This window comes from Hemitrygon akajei, chromosome 10 (genome assembly GCF_048418815.1).
Source record: "Hemitrygon akajei chromosome 10, sHemAka1.3, whole genome shotgun sequence".
Classification (NCBI taxonomy): domain Eukaryota; kingdom Metazoa; phylum Chordata; class Chondrichthyes; order Myliobatiformes; family Dasyatidae; genus Hemitrygon; species Hemitrygon akajei.
In genome coordinates this window covers 173,346,256-173,361,604 of record NC_133133.1, presented here as the reverse complement: position 1 = coordinate 173,361,604, position 15,349 = coordinate 173,346,256, and the positions used below count along the sequence as shown (strand labels likewise).

The 15,349-nt window shown below is 43.7% G+C and overlaps 1 protein-coding gene across 1 annotated transcript in view; it reads right to left on the bottom strand.

Annotated features, from left to right (window-relative positions):
* The window catches only part of pah (phenylalanine hydroxylase), a 67,674-nt gene that overhangs the window by 33,391 nt on the left and 18,934 nt on the right, over nucleotides 1–15,349 (bottom strand). Inside the window, 2 exon segments of the mRNA XM_073059740.1 lie at nucleotides 716–782; nucleotides 784–900. Of these exon segments, the coding sequence (XP_072915841.1) occupies nucleotides 716–782; nucleotides 784–900 (184 nt within the window).

The window sequence follows — 15,349 nt, the reverse complement described above, 5'->3', positions numbered from 1 at the left end:
GGGATTTTTAGTGGACGTCAGAGCATAACTCTATGATTATCTCAACCAAGAGATCTAGGCTGATGCAAAGGGCAACAAGGAATGGAAGGCCCCCAAACCCCTATATTCCTAGCTGGGGGAGCCAAACATGGAATAAGCATAGCATCACGCTCACCAGTCTCTGCGTTAAACCTACCTCTACATCCTCACCATACTTTCTTCTGAGCACCTTAAAGTTATGCCCCTGGTAGTAGTCATTTCTGCCCTGCGAAAATGACCGTCTGTCCACTCAATCAATCCCTCTTTTATCACCTTGTACACTCTACCAAGTCACCCCTCTTCCCCTTTTTGCTCTAAAGAGAAAAGCCCTGGCTCACTTCCACATCCTTCCCATAATGTCAGCAACCAGAACTGAACACAAAACTCCAAGTGTGGTCTAACCATGGGTTTTACAGAGCTGCCACCATTACCTCGTGGCTCTTGAACTCTACCCCCCAACTAATGAAGGCCAACAATCATACAGCATGCTCTTAAGGACAAAGACTCTCATCTATAGATGAATAAACTGTGTCTCTCTCCAAAATGGAACTCCAGTCTTAGTTCATAAACATAAGTAATTATTTGTATTTACATTTTTTTCTAAGAGTTAAAACCCACCCCTCACATCTCTCCCCTTTGCATGCACCCCTCCCCCACCCCTCCATTGTTTAAAAATCACTAGTCAAGACTCTGGCACCTGTGTCCTTTATCTTGCCCTGTGAAAGTTCATGGACGGTGCCGCAGGTCTCCTTGCGCAGTGTCTGGGAGAATCTCCTCCAGGCTGGAGACGCTCTTACAGTCCAGGTCAATGAAGAACTCGTACTGACCGTTCTTGAGGTGGGATGGCCGAGATTCAATGTGAGTGAGATTCACACCCTTCTCCTGCCAAATAAAAGTGTCCCTTTGTTAAGAAAAGCCTTTTTGAAACCTAGTTAACACACCACTCACTCTTACAACAGTTAACTCACTGTGCCTGTCAGTGAATCCAATCTTATCTCTCAGCATATAGTGAACATACAGCACAGAACAGTACAGGACTGACACAAATGTAGACACTACCATGAAATTCGGGTGCTCTTGCAGATGAGCAGCTGAAAGAAGGCAGTAATCACACACATGAGAATCCACATTCCAGTCATAGAAATGTGCCCTTTGGCCCATCTTGTCTGTGCTAAACCATTTAACCTATGACCTCTTGTCGTATTCCCCACTCAACCTCAGTGGAAAAAGCCTGTTTGCATTTACCCTATATATAGCTCAGAACCAATTAAATTAGTAATTAAGTGGTTAGCTAAACTAATCTCTTCTGCCTACACAATATCCACATACCTCCATTTTTCTCATATTCATATGCCTGTCTAAACATCTCTTAACAATCTTTAATGTAATCTTTAATAGATAGATAGATAGATACTTTATTCATCCCCATGGGGAAATTCAACTTTTTTCCAATGTCCCATACACTTGTTGTAGCAAAACTAATTACATACAATACTTAACTCAGTAAAAAAATATGATATGCATCTAAATCACCGTCTCAAAAAGCATTAATAATAGCTTTTAAAAAGTTCTTAAGTCCTGGCGGTAGAATTGTAAAGCCTAATGGCATTGGGGAGTATTGACCTCTTCATCCTGTCTGAGGAGCATTGCATCGATAGTAACCTGTCACTGAAACTGCTTCTCTGTCTCTGGATGGTGCTATGTAGAGGATGTTCAGAGTTATCCATAATTGACCGTAGCCTACTCAGCGCCCTTCGCTCAGCTACCGATGTTAAACTCTCCAGTACTTTGCCCACGACAGAGCCCGCCTTCCTTACCAGCTTATTAAGACGTGAGGTGTCCCTCTTCTTAATGCTTCCTCCCCAACACGCCACCACAAAGAAGAGGGCGCTCTCCACAACTGACCTATAGAACATCTTCAGCATCTCACTACAGACATTGAATGACGCCAACCTTCTTAGGAAGTACATTCGACTCTGTGCCTTCCTGCACAAGGCATCTGTGTTGGCAGTCCAGTCAAGCTTCTCGTCTAACTGTACTCCCAGATACTTGTATTTGCCTCTACCACTACACAGGTAGCACATTCCAAGCACCCATCACTCTCTGTGTAAAAAAAACTTGCCCCTCACATCTCATTTGAAATGAACCCCCTCTCACCTTAAATGCTCTTTGGTATTAGACATTTCAACACTGGGAAAAAGATATTGGCTGCTTCCTCTGTCCATGTATGACTCTCATAATCTTATAAACCTCTGTCAGATCTCTCCGCAGCCTCCACTGATCAGAAAAAAACAACCCAAGTTTGTCCAGCGGCCTAACTAGACTTTTATAAAGCTACAACTTCCTGACTCTTGAAGTTTGTGCATCGACTAATAAAGGCAAGCATGTCATTTGCCTGCTTCATCACCCTGTCAAACTGTGTAGCCGTTTTAGGGAGACATGAACCTGAACCCCAAGATCGCTCTGCTGATCAACACTGTTGAGGGTCTTGCCATTAACAGTGTACTGTCTCTTTACAGTACAGTATGTGAGGGGATGGGCTCCCATTCTTACATCATGTAGCTGTGAAAAATTGCTCTCAACTCCTTAACTTCCAGAACCTGCTCACTCATGTTATTCTATTTTAAATGTATCTATGTCTAAAGAAACTCATTGTTGTGCTCCTCTCTACGCCTTGTGGTGCATCGAGCGGCAACCTTGCTGTCCGGTTAGCATTTTGCTTAGCTTTTTTCACGAGGCCAAGCTCAACCACTACCACTAGTTGCTAGCTCAACGCTCAACCCAGCTCAGATGGAAAATGTGCAAGGAGCTGGCCGGATTCAAACCTAGAACCACAAGGCTCAAATCCGGTGCTGATACCACCACGCCACCAGCCAAAATAAAATTATTTGTATAACCCATAAGGTCTCCACTACTTAAATTAATGAGGCCACAATTTCCAACACTTTATTATATTTTATGTCTTCTTTGCAGTCTAACTAATGCTGCCCAGAATCCTTCTTATGGAGTGGACGCCCCTAGTATGATAAGATGGGCTCTTGACCTCACAATCTACCTGATTATGATCTCGGCACCTTATTGTCTGCCTGCACTTTCTCTGTAACTGTAACACTTTATTCTGTTATTGTTTTCTCTTGGTACACAAGAATGAATTCCCCAATGCTTTGTCAAATCAATGGCTCGTTAAAATACATATAAATTGTAAATGGCCCCTTCTTGAACCAATCCCTCTTGGTGTCAGTGTTATTAAGGACTACCAGATTGTCTCTCTACACATTTACTCCTGTGTTCATGCTAAATCTTGTTCCACATCATTGCCTAGGGTCTTAAGATAAATGTCCAATCTCCTGGGGATGGGAGTGTTGTCAAGTACAGTAGCTTAAGAAATTTGATCTATATCCCTTGGATTTAGAATCGGTGGTTCTGTGGAGGCCATGTCATTGGGTATATTTAAAGTGGAGGCTGATAGGTTCTTGATTAGTCAGATTGTCAAAGGTTATGGGAAGAAGGCAGGAGAACAGGATTGAGAGGGATAATAAATCAGCCATGATGGAATGGTGGAGAAGACTCGATAGGCAGAATGGCAGGGTGGAGATACGTCTCTACCAAAGGAAGTAGAAGTGCTTCTTCCTTCCGCTAGTTTGCAGGTCAACTTTGGGCAAAGTGTAGCCATAGGAGCAGGTAGTAGATGGTCGAATGAGCAGCTGGTGCAGATCACAAGTCCTGGTTATGTGACCACTGACCCCAGGCAGACAATCTCGGAAGAATATTGATAATGGCTGGGGTCACCTGTCTTGTAAAGACACTGCCCAGAAGAAGGCAATGGCAAACCACTTCTGTAGAAAAAATTGCTAGGAACAATCCTTGTCACGGAACAATCATAATTGCCCACATCACAAGACACAGCATATCATGAATTGTGCCTTTTGGTCTTATGGTTAAGATCCTTGGGGAGGCATGAGAAGGTAGATTTCAAGATGTCAAGATGGAGACGAGAGGACATACAAGAGCCAGATATACCAGCTAGTTGACAACTTTGCTCTCAACATCAGTAAGACCAAAGAGCTGATTGTGGACTTCAGGAAGGTTTAGATGAGGGAACACATACCAACTCTCATAGAGGGATTAGAAGTGGAGTGATCAATTTCAAGTTCCTAGGTGTCAATATCTCTGAGGATCTAACCTTGTCCCAACACATCGATGCAGCTATAAAGAAGGCAAGACGACATCTATATTTAATTAGCAGGTTGAGGAGATCTGGCTTATCTCTGAAAAAACACTTGAAAACTTCTACAGATTACTTTGGAGAGCATTCTGACAGGCTCATCATCATCTTGTATGAGGGAGGGGGACGTCTGCACAGGATCAAAAGAAGCTACAGGATGTTGTAAAATTAGTCAGCTCCATGATGGGCAACTCGTCTCCATAGTATCCAAGACATCTTCAAGGAGGTGGCGTCCATTATTAAGGGCCCCCATCACCCAGGACATGCCCTCTTCTCATGGTTACCATCAGGAAGGAGGTACGGAAGCCCAAAGGCACACACTCAGTGATTCAGGAACGGCTTCTTCCCATCTGCCAGCAGATTTCTAGAAACATAGGAAAAAATAGAAACATAGAAAAACCTACTGCACAACACAGGCCATTCGGCTCACAATGTTGTGCTGAACATGTACTTTAGAAATGACCTAGGGTTGCCCCTCTATTTGAATAGCCCTCTGCTTTTCTAAGCTCCATATACCTATCCAGGAGTCTCTTAAAACAGCCTATTGTAACCCCCTCCATGACAGTCGCCGGCAGCCCATTGCGTAAAACACTTACCCCTGACATCTCCTCTGTACCTACTTCCAAGCACCTTAAAACTGTGCCCTCTCATGTAGCCATTTCAGTCCTGGGAAAAAGCCTCTGATTATCCACAATGCCTCTCATCATCTTATACACCTCTATCAGGTAACCTCTCATCCTCCGTCACTCCATAGAGAAAAGGCCAAGTTCACTCAACTGATTCTCATAGGGTATGCTCCTCAATCCAGGCAACATCCTTGTAAATCTCCTCTGCACCCTTTCTATAGTTTCCACATCAGATTCAGATTCAGATTCATTCTTCCTGTAGTGAGGCGACCAGAACTGAGCACAGTACTCCAAGTGGGAACTGACCAGGGTCCTATATAGCTGCGACATTACCTCTCGGCTCTTGAACTCAATCCTGCGATTGATGAAGGCCAATGTATCGCATGCCTTCTTAACCAGAGTCAAACTGTGTAGCAGCTTTGAGTGTCCTATGGACTCAGACCCCAAGATCCCTCTGATCCTCCACCCTGCCAAGAGTCTTAACATTAATGCTATATTCTGTCATCATATTTGACCTACCAAAATGGACCACCTCACACTTATCTGGGTTGAACTCCATCTGCCACTTCTCAGCCCAGTTTTGCATCCTATCAATGTCCCGTTGCAACCTCTGACAGCCCTCCACACTATGCACAACACCTCCAAATTTCTGATTGGATATTGAACCCATGAACCCTACCTCACTTTTTTATTATTACTATGCACAACCATTGTTAAATTTAACTATTTAATATACTTAATGTGTATTTATTCTTTTCTTTAGTTATCCTGTATTTCATTGTACTGCAGCTGCTGAGGTAACAGATTTCACGACAATTAAACCTGATTCTGATTCTGACAGGCCAATCTTGAAAGAGGGAATATAGTTACAAAGAAAAATTGTGGTAATTTAGAACAAGCTCTTTCCACAGAGGGCAGAGAGGAAATATTATTTTAATCGTGCCACAACGTGTGAGTCAATTGATTGTGCCTCAGCTTTTTTTGTAACAGTAATGTCAGCAGATCTGTTCAACTGCCCCGACCAGTGGGATTTTCCACTGCAGGGCGCATTATGTAATCTGCTGACTGACCAGTGTCACACAGAGGGCATTGTAAACCAGATTACAGGAAATTCGTGGGGCCATCACTTGTGACTTCGAGGACTGTACTACCTGGGTGTCAAGTCACAGATTGCAGGCTCATTCCACAATGCTTGGCCCATCGTTGCCGATTAACTGAACTCTGAAAACTCACACTCATTTCATAGTTACACCTTATTTACTTGCGCACAAGAGGAACAGCCCAGCTCCCTGTCACCAAGCTGTTCTGAAGTTTGAACAAAGAAATGCCATTTTTATACAGAATAGACCAGTGGATACAGATATTGATCAATTGGTAACCTTGTGTATGTTCGGAATCCTTATTTGCATGATCAGTCACCAATCACAGTACAAAAATATACGAGGGGCGATTGATAAGTTCGTGGCCTAAGGTAGAAGGAGATGAGTTATTAACTTCAAACTTTCTGCATAATCACTCAAAGAGTTGACCTGCATGTGCATATAACGAGAGCTATATAACTCATCTCCTTCTACTTTAGGCCACGAACTTATCAATCACCCATCTGTGGACACTTTCTAGAGGTCCAAGATCCGTATGATCCACGACTGCTGGACTAAGTGTGTAAATGTAGGAGGGGACTATGTTGAAAAATAAATGTGCTAGGTTTTCTAAAATTGACTCATTCTACCTTAGGCCACAAATTTATCAATCACCGCCCGTAGTTGAAAGTTCAAAGTAAATTGTATTATCAAAGTACATATATGTCACCATATACAAAGCAGAGATTCATTTTCTTGAAGGCATACACTGTAAATCCAAGAAACACATTAGAATCAATGAAGGACCATACCCAACAGATGGACAAACAGCCAATGTGTAACAGGTATTACAGGTATTAATGACCAATAGGATCTTTACGTTAAAGGCCAATAACACGTCAGAATTAAGAAAGTAACTGACCAGTAAGTGTCACCCTAGAATCCTTCAATTCCATTCTTATCTTGGTTCTGTTCCCCTGATATGCAAAGGGAAGCAATATTCTTCAAAGGCCTCTTTTCAAGGCCTCACTTGCCTCGGCTGTGGAACTTCCCTTGTTTCGAGATGAGCCCACCATCAGGTTAGAGGAGCAGCACCTTATATTCCATCTGAGTAGCCTCCAACCTGATGGGATGAATATTGATCTCTCCTTCCGGTTAAAAAAAAATTCCCTCCCACTCACCTCTTCAATTCCAAACTCCAGCCTTTCACCTCTTCTTACTTGCCCATCACCCTCCCCCTGGGTCCCCTCCTCCTTCCCTTTCTCCTAAGGTCCACACTCCTCTCCTATCAGGTTCTTTCTTCTCCAGCCCTTGACCTTTCCCAGCCACCCCGCTTCACCTGTCACCTTCCAGCTGGTTTTCATTCCCCTCCCCCTGCCTATTTATTCTGGTGCCTTCCCACTTCCTACTCAGTCCTGAAGAAGGTTTTCAGCCTGAAATGCTAACTGTTTACTCTTTTCCATAGATGCTGCCTGATCTGCTGAGTTCCTCCAGCACTTTGTGTGTGTTATTCTGGATTTCCATATCTGCAGACTTTTCCATGTCTATGACTGCACACTACCTGTAAGCTAACCTTGTCTGGACATTATATTAACCCTTGCCCTGCTGCACTTCCACAGGCCTAACAGCTAATACGACTCCCAACGCTGCTGCCCGGACTGAAGGGCTTGAGTTATGAGGAGAGACTAGCTAGGCTGGGGTTGATTTCCCCAGAGTGAATGAGGCCGAGTGATGATGTTATAGAGGTTTATAAAATAAGAACAGCCTAGATAGGTTGGATAATAACCATCTTTTCCCAAGAGAAGAGTTAACTGAATTTTACAGGAGAACCATTGAGAGCATGCTGACAAGCTGTATCTTCACCTGGTGTGGGAACAGCTGAGCATCAGACTGGAACTCCCTACAAAGGTCTGTCAGAATGGCTAAGAGATCATAGGGGTCTCCCTGCCATCTATCGGGGACATTTATCAGGAGCGCTGCGTACACAGGGCCCTTAGTGTTATTAAGGATCCCACCCATCCATCCAGCATCCTCTTTGACTTTCTACCATCAGGCAGGAGGCTCCAATGCATAAAGACAAGAATGGTCAGGATGGGAAACAGCTTCTTCCTCAGGCCGTTAGGCTTCTGAATTTCCAGCCTCATCACATTCGAAATGTCACCTGCACCCTACAATAACCTGAATAACAATTTGTTCTGTACTCTACAATATATAATTTATGCACTTTACTTTGTTTATCTATACGTAATTCATTTGTTGATTTAATTCTTACTTTCCTAAGTTATTGTGTGTTATATGTATGTTATGTGTGTTATGTATGCTACTGCACTTTACTCCCTGGTCCGGAGAAACGTTGTCTCGTTTGGTGGTGAACATGTATATAGTTAATGACAATAAACTTGACCTGACTTGAGGAGCAAGTCCTGAGGCTATAGAGTTTTGGTGTATCCCTGTTAACCTTCACCTTCTCTATCGATGCACCATAAAAAACATCCTATCCAAATTAATCACAGCTTGGTACAGCAACTTCTCTGCGTCTGACCACAAGAAATTGCAGAGAGTTGTGGATGCAGCTCACTATGTCACCAAAACCAGCCTCCCCTTCATGAACTAGATAGCCCAGGAAATTATAGACCAGTGAGTCTTACTTCAGTGGTTGGTAAGTTGATGGAGAAAATCCTGACAGGCAGGATTTATGAACATTGAAGGGGCATAATGTAATTAGGAGTAGTCAGCATGGCTTTGTGAAAGGCAGGTCATGCCTTACGAGCCTGATTGAATTTTTCGAGGATGTGACTAAACTCATTGATGAAGGAAGAGCAGTGGATGTAGTGTATATGGATTTCAGCAAGGCATTTGACAAGGTACTCCATGCAAGGCTTAGTGAGGATGTATGGAGGCATGGGATCCAAAGGGACGTTGCTTTGTGGATCCAGAACTGGCTTGCCCACGGAAGGCAGAGAGTGGTTGTAGATGGGTCATATTCTGCATGGAGGTTGGTGACCAGTGGTGTGCCTCAGGGATCTGTTCTGGGGCCCCTACTCTTTGTGATTTTTATAAATGACTTGGATGAGGAAATGGAGGGATGGGTTAGTAAATTTGCTGATGACACAAAGGTTGGGGGTGTTGTGGATAGCGAGGGCTATCAGAGATTACAGCAGGACATCGATAGGATGCAAAACGGGGCTGAGAAGTAGCAGATGGAGTTCAACCCAGATAAGTATGAAGTGGTTCATTTTGGTATGTCAAATATGATGGCACATATAGTATTAATGGTAAGACTCTTGGCAGTGTGGAAGATCAGAGGGATCTTGGGGTCTGAGTCCATAGGACACTCAAAGCTGCTGCACAGATTGACTCTGTGGTTAAGAAAGCATACAGTGTATTGGCCTTCATCAATCATGGGATTGAGTTTTAGAGCCGAGAGGTAACGTTGCAGCTATATAGGACCCTGCTCAGACCCCACTTGGAGTACTGTACTCAGTTCTGGTCACCTCACTACAGGAAGGATGTGGAAACCATAGAAAGGGTGCAAAGGAGATTTACAAGGATGTTGCCTGGATTGGGGAGCATGTCTTATGAGAATAGGTTGAGTGAACTCGGCCTTTTCTCCTTGGAGCGACGGAGGATGAGAGGTGTATAAGATGATGAGAGGCATTGATCATGTAGATGGTCAGAGGGTTTTTCCCAGGGCTAAAATTGCTAGCACAAGAGGGCACAGTTTTAAGGTGCTTGGAAGTAAGTACAGAGGAGATGTCAGGGTTTAGTTTTTACGCAGAGAGTGGTGAGTGCATGGAATGGGCTGCCAGCGACAGTGGTGGAGGCGGATACAATAGGGTCTTTAAGAGTATCCTGGATAGGTACATGGAGCTTAGAAAAATAGAAGACTATGGGTAACCCTAGGTAATTTCTAAGGTAAGGACATGTTTGGCACAGCTTTGTGAGCCGAAGGGCCTGTATTGTGCTGTAGGTTTGCTATGCTGTGAACTCTGTCTACACTTCTTGATGCCTTGGTAAAGGAACCAGTGTAATCAAAGATGCCACCCACCCCAGACTTTCTCCCTTCTCCCCTCTCCCATCAGGCAGAAGATACAAAAGCCTGAGAACACATACCACCAGGCTCTGGGACAGCTTCTACCCCACTGTTATAAGACAGTTAAATTGTTCCCTTGAGAAGCGGGGAAGAGATATATCTCTACCAAAGGAAGTATTAGACACTCCTTCCCTCTGTGAGCTTGCAGGTCACCTGCTTAGCCCCCAGTCAGAGTCGCATGCAGCTATGGGAGCTGGTGGTGGATGGTTATACGGGCAGCTGGTGCATATCACACGTCCTGGCTATATGACCACTGTGCCAGGCATGATTTCTTATGCAACAGATGGAGCATCATATATGACAGGTTGCCATGCTGGTTTAGCGGCAGTTATGAAAAAAGAAATTCCAAGTCTGTTTGCAATCCTTTGCGTAATTCATCATCAACATCTCGCAGCCTAAAACCTCAGCCAGCAACTTTTTTTTGAAGCATGACTCTTGTAATATCAGCTATCAACAAAATTAAAGCTCATCCATTAAATAGCAGAATATTTCACCAGTTATGCCAAGATAACAATGAAGAGATTGAACAGCTGTTTTCATACTGAAGTACTTTGGCTGTCAAAAGTCTGCTGCTTAAGACATTTCTTTGATCAGTTTGACACTGTGGTTGAATTTTTGCTCAAGGTCGACAAGAGCTTGGGAAACAAGATTGAACTTCTACGTGGAGACGTGGCGTACCTAGCCAATCTGTTTGGCAAAATGAACAATCTAAGTGCAGGGTGAGAATTTCAATTTAATCCCTGTAAAAAGTACAGTGTCCTCTTTTATCAGAAAATTGGAAATATTTAAGCAAAACATTGGGAGAAGAATGTTCAAACAAGAGAGAATCTGCTGATGCTGGAAATCCAAACAACGCACACAAAATGCTGGAGGAACTCAGCAGGTCAGGCAGCATCAATGGAAAAAGAGTCGACGTTTTAGGCCGAGACCCTTCAGCAGGACTGGAGAAAAAAAGAACTGAAGAAGAATGTTCTCGAATTTCCCTGCATGGAAAATATGGCACACTCTTTCACAGATGGTGGCTTGCAAGAGTACTGCTTACACCAGCAATCGCTGAAGAAGGATTCAAGGATTTGAATGATCTGGGAATTTCAGACTGGGTAATGACACAATTCTTTTCAAGGTGGAAGAACAGGAAGCAAGCTTGCAAGAAGAAATTATTGAAATTCACAATGATGAAGAAACAAAATTGTTCTTCAAAAATACCGGCTTCTAGGAGCAGTTGGTGGATGGTTATACAGGCAGCAGGAGCACATCGCAAGTCAACCTACGGACTCACTTTCAACGACTCTTCCTCTTACGTTCTCAATATTTATGCTTAGTTATTTATCTATTATTTTTCATTTTCTCTGTTGGTTTTTGCACATTGGTTATTGTCCGTCTCATTGGTGGTGGGGGGGGGGGGGGGACGGTGTCTTTCATTGACCTTTTGTGTTTCTTGGATTTATTGTGTATGCCCACAAGAGAATGAATCTCGTGCTTGGGTGCTTATGGGACATATATGTACCTTGATAATAAACTTACTGTCGAATTGGTTTTTTTTGTATTTTTCTTGTAATTTAACTTTTCCATGCTTGCCTGTACCTTTTTAACACTGCTAAGGATGGTCCCAACTCCAGCTGCGAAAGGAGGAGGGTTGAACCTGGGGTTAGCAATCCTATCTTGTAAAATCCCAGAGCTACAGAAACATCAACAGAAGCTCCAGAGGCATCATCCCTGGGAGAGGAAGGATACAGCAAAAGATGGGCCACACCAGGAAGCAACATAAAAGACTGGCCCAGGACTGTGGATTCTGGTGAGCGACTGTCCCAGTATGGTGATGGGGCTTAAGAAGATATATGCACGTACAACTGCTCTGTGAATTTTCCAGTAATTGCAGTATAGCTGTTTCTATGTTTTTCTAGAAGTTTCTCAGTATTTCTACAGCAGGTGTCATACCACTTGAATTTGGCTAATTTAGAGGTTAATTGGTGTCACTGGAATCTTGTTATCCTTGTAGTCGGAGCTAGATTTCACAGATGATGACCACAACTTCTCTGCTCTCACCTCTTCTTTTTGGCCATTATTTGTTCTTACGACACTTAGAAAAGCAGCTGTAAGCAACAAGCTTAATGCCTCACTCTTGACTTCCGAACTTCTGGATTGCAAAAACACCAGGTAAGGCAATAATGGAATGCAGAATAAAGTGCAAAAGCTACAGAGAAAATGCATTGCATGTAAGCGATAAGGTACAAGATCGCGATGAGGTAGCTTGTGAAGTCAAGGATCCTTCTTATTGTATAAGAGTTCCATTCAAGAGTCTGATAACAGTGGGGAAGGAGCTGACCTTGAGCCTGTTCATCATGTAACAAGCTTATTTACTTCCAATGCTCTCAATGCGGTCTCCTCTACATTGGTGAGATCCATCATAAATTTGGGGACCATCTTGTCGAGCACCTCTGCTCCATGTGTCAAAAGCAGAACTTCCCAGTGGTCAAGTGTTTTAATTCCCATTCCCAGTCTGACATGTCAGTCCACGATCTCCACATGTGCCAAGGTGAGGTCACCCTCAGAGTGGAGGAGCAACATCTTATATTCCATCTGAGTAATGTCCAACCTGATGACATGAATATCGATTTCTCTTCCTGGAAAAAAAATTCTCCTCCTCCCCTCTTCTTCTATTCCCCACTCTGGCACCTTACCTCTTCTCATCTGTCTATTACCTCTCCCTGGGTCCCTTCCTCCTTCCTTTTCTCCTATGGTCCACTCTCCACTCCTATCAAGGAGATAATGCTGAGGCTTTATAAGGCACCAGTCAGGCCACATGTGGAGGACTGGCAACAGTTTTGGGCCACATATCTCAGAAAAGATGCGTTGTTATTGGAGAGAATCTGGAGGAGGTTCACGAGGATGATTCCAGAAATGAAGAGGTTCACATATGAGGAGCATTTGGCAGCTTTGGGCCTGTGCTCACTAGAACTTAGAAGAATGCAGCGGGGTCTCATTGAAACCTACTGAATGTTGAAAGGACTAGATAAGGTGGATGTGGAGAGGATGTTTCCTGTGGTGGGGGTATCCAGAACTAGAGGGCACAGCCTCTAAATTGAGGTGCGACCTTTTAGAACAGAGGTAAGGAGGAGCTTTTTTAGCCAGAGAGTAGGGAATCTGTGGAATGCTCTGCCACAGACTGTGGTGGAGGATGGTCCACGAGTATATTTAAAGCAGAAGCTGATAGATTCCTGGTTGGTCATGGCATCAAAAGATATGGTGAGAGGACAGGTATAAGAGGTTGAGTGGGATCCAGGATCAGCCATGATGGAATGGTGGAGCAGACTCAATGGGCTGAATGGCCTAATTCTGCTCCTATTTTTTATAGTCTTATGGTCTTCCTTTCTGGTCCTGAAGAAGCCTTTTGGCCCGAAACATCAACTGTTTATTAACTTCCATAGATGCTGCCAGATCTAATGGGTTCCTCCAGCATTTTGTGTGAGTTATTTTTAAAGTGTATTCATTGAGAGGATATGACTATTGATGCAAGACTCTATTACCCATTCCTGATTAGCCATGCTGGGGAATTCAGTGGACAGCTAAGAGCCAAACACAGGATAGCAAGTGGGGAAGATCAATAGAAAATCAAACAGTTGTAAACAAAACAAGCCAGGACGATATTTCTGTATCAATAATTGCATAATGACTGTCTAACATAATTGCATCTGACCTGAGAATTGTTGGGCATGGACTCCACACTAAAGCTCATTGGCTGATTGAGACGTCCTCTGCCTGAATTACTCCTGGTCAACTGACCCTACTGTGAACCTAGGCTGAAGATGAACACAGTGTAACATCAGTCACATTGGCTTAAGAGCTTCAGGATTCGAGGACACTTGCACTGCTGTGTTGTGTGTAAACAGTGTGAAAGTTAGAAGAGTAGAGTTGGGATAGACAACCACTCTTTCCCCTGGATGAGTTATAGAGTCATAGAGTGTAGATACAGGCCTTTTGGCCAACCAGTCCATGCCAATCACAGTGCATATTGAGCTAGTCCCAATTACCTTCATTCAGCACATATCTAAGCCAGTCCCTCCACATTCCTATCCAAGTGCTTCTTAAATGATATGACCACTTCCTCTGGCAGCTCACTCTATACACTCACCACCCTCTGTATTAAGAGGTTGTGCCTTTTCATTCCAATGCTAGTGATGGACTCCCCTGCCCTGGGGGAAAGACTGATACCATCTACCTCAGTGCTGCCATTGTAGCAGTGCGATCCCACCAGCCAGCATACACCTTCTGCATTTGCCTCTATGTTTCAATCTCCCTTGTTGCTTTATTCAGTGAAATGGAGAGAAACATCGGCTCACGCCCCAAACCCTTCTGACCATGAGGTTCACGCACACTGCCTCTGCCTCCTGGAATCCTGGTGGAGACAGCAGAGCAGTGAAACACGCAAACAATCTCCAAACTGCAAACCACAAGCCCCAGCAGTTCCAGAATCACATTCAAGATGAAAAACAAACATAAGAGGCATAAAAGAAATGAAATAAACGGTTTCATTATCTACCCGGAAAACGTTGACCGAAGGAGCATTGTACACAGGCACCATCTTGACTGGAAGTTCAATTGTCATTCAAATGACTACAGCCAAATGAACAATGCTCCTCTGGAGCCAAGGTGCAAAACACAGTACCGACAGCACACTGCACATGTAGCATATATAATTATGATAGAAAAACATACAGTTGCAAAAAACTAATAATATATTAAAAATTATAGCCCGTGTCCCTGAGTGTCACGACCTGTAGATAAATGGTGCATGGGATGTTGTCTTGGAGCCATGTTTTTGCAAGAACAGGCTTGCAGCAGTCCTTCATCTTGCTCAGTGCAGCCGCAGACGAACGCAATCCAGCTTGTCTTCCACCACGTGAACAGTGGAGAGCAGTACCGAGGGGAGAGCCCAGCCTTCAAACCAGGCAGCATCCTGATGAATCTCCTCTGCACCCTGTCCAAAGCCTCCACATCCTTTCTATAATGAGGCCATAAACCATAAGACATAGAAGAATTAAGCCATTCGGCCCCTTGAATCTTTTCTGCCAATCCATCTTGGCTGATTTATTACCCCTCTCAACCCCGTTCTCCTGCCTTCTCCCCATAACCCTTGATGTCCATACTAGTCAAGATCTTGTCAGTCTCCACTTTAAATATATCCAATGACTTGGCATCCACAACCGCCTGTGGCGATGAATTCCATCGATACATCATCATTAGGCTAAAGAAATTTACCCTCATCTCTGTTCTAAAGGGGTGTTCTTCTATTCTGCCTTCTGGTTCT